The 10,221-nt window shown below is 47.8% G+C and overlaps 1 protein-coding gene across 4 annotated transcripts; it reads left to right on the top strand.

Moving 5' to 3' along the window:
- The first annotated feature begins 6 nt into the window (after positions 1–6).
- Positions 7–10,221, top strand: inhbab (inhibin subunit beta Ab). Of its 4 annotated transcripts, none has more exons than XM_079650894.1 (2): positions 7–824; positions 7,462–10,221. In XM_079650894.1, exons 1-2 carry the CDS (start codon positions 410–412, stop codon positions 8,226–8,228), a joined length of 1,182 nt encoding a protein of 393 aa, XP_079507020.1. In that variant the 5' UTR covers positions 7–409; the 3' UTR covers positions 8,229–10,221. The 4 variants fall into 4 exon arrangements, with proteins under 4 accessions (XP_079507020.1, XP_079507019.1, XP_079507018.1 ...); XM_079650893.1 differs by having other exon boundaries at positions 7–845; XM_079650892.1 differs by having other exon boundaries at positions 7–866.

Genomic DNA, 10,221 nt, shown 5'->3' with positions numbered 1-10,221 from the left:
GAACAATCAGAACCATCAGCAGACACCATAGCCAACAGAACCATCAGAAAACACCAGAACCACCAGAGCCAACAGACCATCAGGACCATCAGCACCAGATACATTAAGACCGGCCAACTCAGACAAGATTCAAATAACTTTTGAGTTTTGCTGACAGTCCGGGAGGATTTCTGATTTCACTCTGATTCTGTATTTCTGCTACCGTAAGAGATTCACCTCTGACTGCAGATATCGTCTCCTCAGATATCGTCTCCTCGGATATTGTCTCCTCTGATATCGTCTCCTGTGATATCGTGTCCTCAGATATCGTCTCCTGTGATATCGTCTCCTCAAATATCGTCTCCTCAGATATCGTCTTCTCAGATATCGTCTCCTCTGCTGCAGATATCTTTCGGGGTTGCAGCCCGTCATGGCGTCTCAGTTTTCTGTCTTCTTCTTCATGGCCCTCGTGCTTCTCGCTGACGCGTCTCCGACGGTGTCTCCGGGTCCGGAGGTGTCTCCGGGTCCGGAGGTGTCGTCAGGTCCGGAGGTAGACGTGGCGTCTGTCTGTCCTTCCTGCGCTCTGATGAAGAGGAACTCGTCTTCGTCGGGCGGACAGGAAGAGATGGTGGAGGCAGTGAAGCTTCACATCCTCAACATGCTGCACCTGAGCACTCGGCCCAACCTCACGCAGCCAGTGCCTCGCGCTGCCTTGCTCAATGCCATCAGGAAGCTGCAGGTCGGCCGAGTGGCTGAGGACGGCAGCGTGGAGATCCAGGAGGAGGGCCCCGGGGCCCGAACACCATCTGAGCCCCCCTCTGAGGTCATCGCCTTCGCAGAGCCAGGTGAGGCTAACACTGAGCCAGGTGAGGCCAACACAGAGCCAGGTGAGGCTAACACAGAGCCAGGTGAGGCCAACACAGAGCCAGGTGAGGCCAACACAGAGCCAGGTGAGGCTAACACAGAGCCAGGTGAGGCCAACACAGAGCCAGGTGAGGCCAACACAGAGCTCCAGAGTTAAGGGATGCAGAGCTCCAGAGTTAAGGGATTCAGAGCTACATTTCATTACATTGCATTTAGCTGAGGCTTCTATCCAAAGCGACTTACAATAAGTGCATTCGACCAACCAGATACAAACTTGAAGAAAACAGAATAATATAAGTACATCAGGTTTCATAGAGCCAAACATTTCAAGTGCTACTCAACTGGCTTTAGATAAGCCAGCCCTTTATTAGTGTATAAGTGCTTTGTTAGTAATTCTATCTCTGGAAGTGGAGTCCAAAGAGATGAGTTTTCAGTCTGAAGAAGATGTGTAATCTTTCTGCTGTCCTGATTTCAATGGGGAGCTCATTCCACCATTTTGGATCCAGGATAGCAAACCCACGTGTTTCTGCTGATGGGAACTTGGGTCCCCCTCGCAGTGCGGGTGCAGCGAGCTGTTTGGCTGATGCAGAGTGGAGTGCACGTGCTGGGGTGTACGGTTTAACCATGTCCTGAATGTAGGAAGGGCCAGACCCATTCACAGCATGGTACGTAAGTACCGGAGTCTTGAAGTGGATTCTAGCAGTTACTGGAAGCCAGTGAAGGGAGCGGAGGAGCGGAGTGGTGTGGGAACATTTAGGAAGGTTGAAGACCAGACGAGCCGCTGCATTCTGGATGAGCTGCAGAGGTCGGAGGGCACATGCAGGTAGACCAGCCAGGAGGGAGTTGCAGTAGTCTAGGCGTGAGATGACGAGAGCCTGGACCAGAACCTGCGTCTCTTTCTGGGTCAGCTGGGGACGTATCCTCCTGATGTTGTAAAGAGTGTATCTGCAGCAGCGGGTTGTAGCAGAGATGTTTGCAGTGAAGGACAGTTTGTTATCTAGGGTCACACCCAGATTCCTTGCAGTCTGAGTCGGGGAAACAGCTACAGTTTAGTGGTTGCAGAGTCACAGTTTAGTGGTTGCAGAGTTAGTGGTTGCAGAGTTAGTGGTTGCAGAGTTAATGGTTTAGTGGTTGCAGAGTTAGTGGTTGCAGAGTTAATGGTTTAGTGGTTGCAGAGTTAGTGGTTGCAGAGTTAATGGTTTAGTGGTTGCAGAGTTAGTGGTTGCAGAGTTAATGGTTGCAGAGTCAAAGTTTAGTGGTTGCAGAGTTAGTGGTTGCAGAGCTACAGTTTAGTGGTTGCAGAGTTAGTGGTTGCAGAGTCACAGTTTAGTGGTTGCAGAGTTAGTGGTTGCAGAGTTAGTGGTTGCAGAGTTAGTGGTTGCAGAGCTACAGTTTAGTGGTTGCAGAGTTAGTGGTTGCAGAGTTAGTGGTTGCAGAGTTAGTGGTTGCAGAGCTACAGTTTAGTGGTTGCAGAGTTAGTGGTTGCAGAGTTAGTGGTTGCAGAGTTAATGGTTTAGTGGTTGCAGAGTTAGTGGTTGCAGAGTTAATGGTTTAGTGGTTGCAGAGTTAGTGGTTGCAGAGTTAATGGTTGCAGAGTCAAAGTTTAGTGGTTGCAGAGTTAGTGGTTGCAGAGCTACAGTTTAGTGGTTGCAGAGTTAGTGGTTGCAGAGTCACAGTTTAGTGGTTGCAGAGCTACAGTTTAGTGGTTGCAGAGTTAGTGGTTGCAGAGTTAGTGGTTGCAGAGCTACAGTTTAGTGGTTGCAGAGTTAGTGGTTGCAGAGTTAGTGGTTGCAGAGTTAATGGTTGCAGAGTTAGTGGTTGCAGAGTTAGTGGTTGCAGAGCTACAGTTTAGTGGTTGCAGAGTTAGTGGTTGCAGAGTTAGTGGTTGCAGAGCTACAGTTTAGTGGTTGCAGAGTTAGTGGTTGCAGAGTTAGTGGTTGCAGAGTTAATGGTTGCAGAGTTAGTGGTTGCAGAGTTAGTGGTTGCAGAGCTACAGTTTAGTGGTTGCAGAGTTAGTGGTTGCAGAGTTAGTGGTTGCAGAGTTAATGGTTGCAGAGTTAGTGGTTGCAGAGTTAGTGGTTGCAGAGTTAATGGTTGCAGAGTTAATGGTTGCAGAGTTAGTGGTTGCAGAGTTAGTGGTTGCAGAGTTAGTGGTTGCAGAGCTACAGTTTAGTGGTTGCGTTAAATCAGACTCTGACCATCAGCTGCTTTAGAGACCTTTGTCTCTGTGCTCTATTATCTGCTCATTCACAAAAAGGGGTCAGAGTTTGTTTACAGATTTCCTCACTCAGTCTGGTTCTGTTTATTCTAACCGTCTGTGTTAGGGTTCATTATCTCAGACTGTGGAGGTGATTTAGTCATATTAGCCGACAGAAGAAAGTCTGTTGAGTTCATCTGTAACCCTCCTTGATTTCATTCGTTCATACAACAGGTCTCACAGAAAGAGATTTTCAAAATAAAATTCTTTAATAAACGTGATGATGTTAGTTAGGTTCTACTTTTATGAACATTTACTGACCAATCACAGCCCCCGGCTTGTTTGCTTACATAAATGTACAGAATGTATTTGTGCTATAAATAGTTTTCTCTCTGAGAAGAGTATTTCATTAAAACCTCTCTCAAAGGCTCGCCGAAATTAGGGGACAGTAACGAGGGGGGGGGGAATACCGAGTAGTCTCAGGCCGTAAATAATCTCCCCATTCAAACAAACTGGGCCTCAGTAATTATTCAGGAAACAAAGAGTGTGTGTGTGTGTGTGTGTGTGTGTGTGTGTGTGTGTGTGTGTGTGTGTGTGTGTGTGTGTGTGTGTGTGTGTGTGTGTGTGTGTGTGTGTGTGTGTGTGTGTGTGTGTGTGTGTGTGTGTGTGTGTGTGTGTGTGTGTGTGTGTGTGTGTGTGTGTGTGTGTGTGTGTGTGTGTGTGTGTCTGTCCTTGTTAACAACATTCCCTGAAACCAGGTCTTTTTTTAGTGTCTCTGCTCATATTGGGTATATTTAGAGGCAGCTCTGTTCATGCTGTTTCTGTTAACGACTTGTCTTTGTCCATTCATTCAGACACAAAGAGGGGGGCGGGGTCGCCTCCTCCAGACAAATTCAACAAGTTCACAAATTCTTTATTTCATCATCAATTATCATCAAGATGTCAGTTTCTCTATGATCAATTATTAATAAAATTATGATACAACATCTGCAGAGATGTCTGAGTTTAGAAGAAGAAGACATACTTTATGAATCCCTCACAGGGACATTTCTTTCTCCACTCTGTTGTGTTTACACATTACACACACGGAGGGTATACATGCACAAACACAACCACATGCAGATAGGAGAGGTGGCAGAGCAGAGAGGCTGCCAGGTACCCGGCGCCAAGGAGCAGTTTCAAGGTTAGATGCCTTGATCAATGGCACCTCGGCAGTGGCCCAGCTTACTATATTTGTTTTGTGTCTCCCCCTCTACCTTTGCCTCATCGGTGCTCTCAGCCCTCCCTTCCTCTGACTCGTTCCAACTCCTGCCTCCAAACACTGCTGCAAAAACTCTCCTCTCGACTCTCTCATCCTCTCTGGACTTTCTCTGTCCTCTCACATCGCGGCCGGCTCGTCAGTCCCCTCCTGCTCCCTGGCTAAATGATGCACTGCGTGCTAATAGAACCATCCTTCGGGCAGCAGAGCGGAAATGGTGGAAATCCAAACACCATGACGACCTCCTAACCTATCAGGCTCTCCTCTCCTCTTTCTCTGCTTCCATCTCTCAGGCAAAAAGCACTTTCTTTCAAGATAAGATCCAATCTTCCTATTCCAATCCCAAAAAACTATTTTCTATCTTCTCCACCCTCTTGGACCCCCCCAAAGCACCTCCCCCCTCCTCCCTTCTGTCAAGCGACTTTGTTAACCATTTTTAAAAAGAAGGTTGATGATATTCGCTCATCTTTTTCTGACTCACCTTTACTCACCGCTGGGTCACCAGACCCTCCCTTCACCCACACACTGACCTCCTTCACCTCTGGGTCACCAGACCCTCCCTTCACCCACACACTGACCTCCTTCTCCCCTCTCTCTCCAAGTGAGGTTCTTACCCTCGTTACCTCTGCCCGTCCTACCACCTGTTCTCTGGACCCTATCCCCTCAAACCTCCTTCAGACTATCGCTCCTGATATTCTACCATTTCTCACCCATTTCATCAACACTTCTCTAACTTCTGGTCACTTTCCAAACAGTCTCAAGGAGGCAAGAGTAAACCCTCTCCTAAAGAAACCCACTCTCAACCCGTCTGATGTTATTAACTACAGACCCGTCTCTCTCCTCCCGTTCCTGTCTAAAACACTTGAACGCGCTGTCTTTAAACAACTCTCCTCTTATCTCCATCAGAACAACCTTCTGGATCCGCACCAGTCTGGTTTCAAGGCAGGTCACTCAACAGAAACTGCTCTCCTTGCTGTCTCTGACAAACTGCACACTGCTAAAGCAGCCTCCCTCTCCTCTGTCATCATCCTTCTGGACCTGTCTGCTGCATTCGACACGGTGAACCATCGGATCCTCCTTCGCACTGTCCAAGAACTTGGAGTTTCAGGCACTGCACTTTCCCTCCTCACCTCATACCTCAACGACCGCACCTACAGGGTTACTTGGAGAGGGTCCGAGTCCGATCCTTGTCAATTAACTACAGGGGTCCCTCAGGGCTCGGTTCTTGGTCCCCTCCTCTTCTCCCTGTACACAAACTCGCTCGGGTCTGTCATTAGCCCGCATGGTTTTTCATACCACTGCTACGCTGACGACACCCAACTAATTCTGTCCTTTCCCCGCTCAGAGACCCAGGTCGTCGCACGCATCTCTGCTTGCCTAGCAGACATCTCTCGGTGGATGTCTGCTCATCACCTCAAGCTCAACCTTGACAAGACTGAACTGCTCTTCCTTCCGGGAAAAGATTGTCCCACTCTTGACCTAACAATCAACATCGGCACCTCTGTTGTTTCCCCGACTCAGACTGCAAGGAATCTGGGTGTGGTCCTAGATAACAAACTGTCCTTCACTGCAAACATCGCTGCTACAACCCGCTGCTGCAGATACACGCTTTACAACATCAGGAGGATACGTCCCCAGCTGACCCAGACATCAGCGCAGATTCTGGTCCAGGCTCTCGTCATCTCACACCTAGACTACTGCAACTCCCTCCTGGCTGGTCTACCTGCATGTGCTATCCGACCTCTGCAGCTCATCCAGAATGCAGCGGCTCGTCTGGTCTTCAACCTTCCCAAATTCTCCCACACCACACCGCTCCTCCGCTCCCTTCACTGGCTTCCAGTAACTGCTAGAATCCACTTCAAGACACTGGTACTTGCGTACCATGCTGCGAATGGATCTGGCCCTTCCTACATCCAGGACATGGTTAAACCGTACACCCCAGCACGTGCACTCCGCTCTGCATCAGCCAAACAGCTCGCTGCACCCGCACTGCGAGGGGGACCCAAGTTCCCGTCAGCAAAAACACGTGGGTTTGCTATCCTGGCTCCAAAATGGTGGAATGAGCTCCCCATTGAAATCAGGACAGTAGATAGCTTACACATCTTCCGACGCAAACTGAAAACTCATCTCTTTAGACTCCACTTCGAGCGATAGAATTACTAACAAAGCACTTATATACTAATAAAGGGCTGGCTTTCTAAATGCCAGTTGAGTAGCACTTGAAATGTTTGGCTCTATGAAACCTGATGTACTTATATGATTCTGTTTTCTTAAAGGTTGTATCTTCCTGGTCGAATGCACTTATTGTAAGTCGCTTTGGATAAAAGCGTCAGCTAAATGCAATGTAATGTAATGTAATGTAATGTTTTGGTTCGGTCGGGACATGAACCGGCGACCCTTCGGTTCCAAGACCAAGTCCCTACTGACTGAGCCACTGCCGCCAAAAGGAGTTTATAAAGGAGCAGAGACAGAGGCCGTTTCTCAATCTTGAGGATGCTGGCTTGGTAGTCGCGTACTTCCAAGTCACTTCCTTCGGAAACGAAGCAAGTATGCTTCCAAGCCACGGCTTCGGAAAACGAAGAAGAATGGAACAGGCTAACAAGTGTGCCACTCTCTCTAACGGTTTCAACATAAACTGTACCGAAAATAAATACCTCATGTCTATCTAATTATGAACTTGCTTTACTTTCACGGAACACATTTTTGATGATAACAAATTTAACAAAGTAACATATTTACCAACACATGTTCTACGCCACTACATACTTACATTTAAATGTGTTCTGCGTCGGCTCAGCCATTCTCCGCAAGGGCTTTGGAAATTGGTCCGTGCGCAAAGCATTGTGGGGATTTTAAGGACGCGAAGTCTACCCATGTGCAGCCTCGAAATTTCCCCCAAACCAAGGACGTGGCCTCGGTAGAATTCCAAGTATGCTGGAGATTGGAACAGTCCTTCGGCGGCACTCGATGACGTAGCATCCTTGAAATATTGGCTTGGAAGCCAGTATCCTCGAGATGGAGAAACGGCCAGAGACCTGCAGGCTGCAACTGTAAGACTCTGCTCAGGGTTTACTCTGACTCAGAGAGGGGAAGTGAGAGGAAGTAGAAACATGTTGTGGTTGTGAGTTAATAATCTGAAGCTGTTGTTGTGCTCCCCCTGCAGGAGGCTCTCTGAACTCCGTGACCTTCAACCTTTCAGCAGAGGGCGGCTCAGCGGTGGTGGAACAGGCCAACATCTGGATCTTCCTGAAGATTTCGAAGGGAACCCGATGGAAAGGCAAAGTGTCGCTGCAGCTTCATCAGGAGGGTGAGGAAGAGGAGTGTGTTTCGGATAAGATGGTGGATGTCCGTCGCAGCGGCTGGCACACGCTCGCCGTGTCTCGCAGCATCCAGACTCTGCTGTCGGGCGGCGGCGGAGCGCTGAGGCTGCGGGTCGTCTGTCCGCTCTGCAGCGAGGCCGGAGTCACAGCGGTGCTGACGGCCAGCGAGCGGGCCGGAGGGCGGGACCAGTCCCACCGACCCTTCCTCATGGTGGCGCTGCGAGCTGTAGAGGAGGCGGCGCAGCGGCGGGTCAGACGCGGGCTGGAATGCGACGGGAAGATCCGCGTCTGCTGCAAACGTCAGTTCTACATAAACTTCAAAGACATCGGCTGGAACGACTGGATCATCGCACCGTCCGGTTACCACGCCAACTACTGCGAGGGGGAATGTCCAAACCACATGTCGAGCTTCAGCGGCTCGGCGCTGTCCTTCCACTCCACCGTCATCAACCACTACCGCATGCGCGGCCACGGGCCCTTCCAGAACATCCGGTCCTGCTGCGTCCCCACCCGGCTCAGAGCCATGTCCATGCTGTACTACAACGAGGAGCAGAAGATCATCAAGAAGGACATCCAGAACATGATCGTGGACGAGTGCGGCTGCTCTTAAACCAGAGACTTCCTGCAGAACTCAGAGACTTCCTGCAGGACTCATATATTTCCTGCAGGACTCAGACTTCCTGAGGACTCAGAGACTTCCTGTACGACTCAGATACTTCCTGCAGGACTCAGAGACTTCCTGTAGGACTCAGAGACTTCCTGTAGAACTCAAAGACTTCCGGCAGGACACAGAGACTTCCTGCAGGACTCAGAGACTTCCTTTAGGACTCAAAGACTTACGGCAGGACTCAGAGACTTCCTGCAGGACTCAGAGACTTCCTGTAGGACTCAGAGACTTCCTGAGGAATCAGAGACTTCCTGCAGGACTCAGAGACTTTCTGCAGGACTCAGAGACTTCCTGAGGACTCAGAGACTTCCTGCGGGACTCAGAGACTTCCTGCTGGACTCATAGACTTCCTGTAGAACTCAGAGACTTCCTGTACGACTCAGAGACTTCCTGCAGGATTCAGAGACTTCCTGTAGGACTCAGAGACTTCCTGCTGGACTCATATACTTCCTGTAGGACTCAGAGACTTCCTGCTGGACTCATAGACTTCCTGTAGGACTCAGAGACTTCCTGTAGGACTCAGAGACTTCCTGCTGGACTCAGAGACTTCATGCTGGACTCACTTCCTGTAGGACTCAGAGACTTCCTGCAGGACTCAGAGACTTCCTGTTCGGTCGGATTTCTTTTCGGGGAAAGACTCTTTTTACATTGGAATGACACGAGAACACTATGCAGCAACTCTTGCATTTCCACCTGTCCGCATTTATACCTGTGTGTTCATACCTGTGTGTTTATACTTGTGTGTTCATACCTGTGTGTGTTCATACTAGGGCTGTACCCGAATATCCGAATATCGGTATATTCGTTCGTTGGACTACTATTCGGGTTTCAATTTCGTTATTTGGATATTCCTTTTGTTTGTTTTTTCCCCGTTTTTTTTCAAATTTAATTTATTGAAATCTCCAATATCAACTTAAGAGCTTGTGCCTCTTTGGGGGGTGCTAACACTTAACCATAAACGTTATCGTTTACTTTCTCCGTCTTTATATGTAGATATTACTTTTCTCCGTTAATCTCCGTCACGTTGTTTCCAAAGCAACAACAACTTCCTGTCAACTGCGCTACCTCTCCTTCAAAATAAAAGCATGTCCATAAATAGGAAGCCAAACCAAATTACGCTTAAGACATATACAACTGCAACGAAAGTAACAAACACAATGCGATATCCTTTTCCATTTCAAAGAGCACAAATTGGGTTACATTAACAAATAACTATAAAACAACAATACTGTAGAATAACAAAATGAATGCCGTGAATACACCGAAATACACGTCTTGAAGCGGTTCGCTGCTGATTACTACCTGTGTGTTTTCATACCTGTGTGTTCATACCTGTGTGTGTGTTCATACCTGTGTGTTCATACCTCTGTGTTCATACCTGTGTGTTTATACCTGTGTGTGTGTTCATACCTGTGTGTTCATACCTCTGTGTTCATACCTGTATGTTTTCATACCTGTGTGTTCATACCTGTGTGTGTGTTCATACCTGTGTGTGTGTTCATACCTGTGTGTTCATACCTCTGTGTTCATACCTGTGTGTGTGTTCATACCTGTGTGTTCATACCTGTGTGTTCATATCTGTGTGTTTATACCTGTGTGTGTTCATACCTTTCTATTGTTATAGCTCAGTCTGTGCAAGAATCCCGGATAATGTTGACATATATGAAAGAAATGATTCAAGCGGCATGTTATTGTTATTATTATTTTTATTATTATTGAAGAGGATTGGAAAAGGAGAAAGCCAAAGACACTCGTCAAAGTGTGAGTTAATGAGCTGTTAATATTTTACTGTTGATTATTTAAATGGTGAAATACAAACATTGTCTTTTCTATTGTTTATTTGTTTATTTCCAGTTCATTGCGGTTTTTTATTGTGAAAATATATTTTTTCTTTGAACAATTAATTGGTTTCTTCATTAAAAAAGGTTTATCAACA

The sequence above is a fragment of the Notothenia rossii genome (genome assembly GCF_949606895.1).
Source record: "Notothenia rossii genome assembly, chromosome: 9".
NCBI classification, from domain to species: Eukaryota; Metazoa; Chordata; class Actinopteri; order Perciformes; family Nototheniidae; genus Notothenia; species Notothenia rossii.
Note: the sequence above shows the minus strand (reverse complement) of the source record. Positions and strands in the feature narration are given on the sequence as shown.

Bases quoted from the DNA above. Each gene is read 5' to 3' on its own strand.
- inhbab (XM_079650891.1), top strand. From the start codon at position 410: ATGGCGTCTCAGTTTTCTGTCTTCTTCTTCATGGCCCTCGTGCTTCTC. The intron at 972-7,461 runs GTGAGGCCAACA...CTCCCCCTGCAG, and splicing joins TGAGGCCAACACAGAGCCAG to GAGGCTCTCTGAACTCCGTG.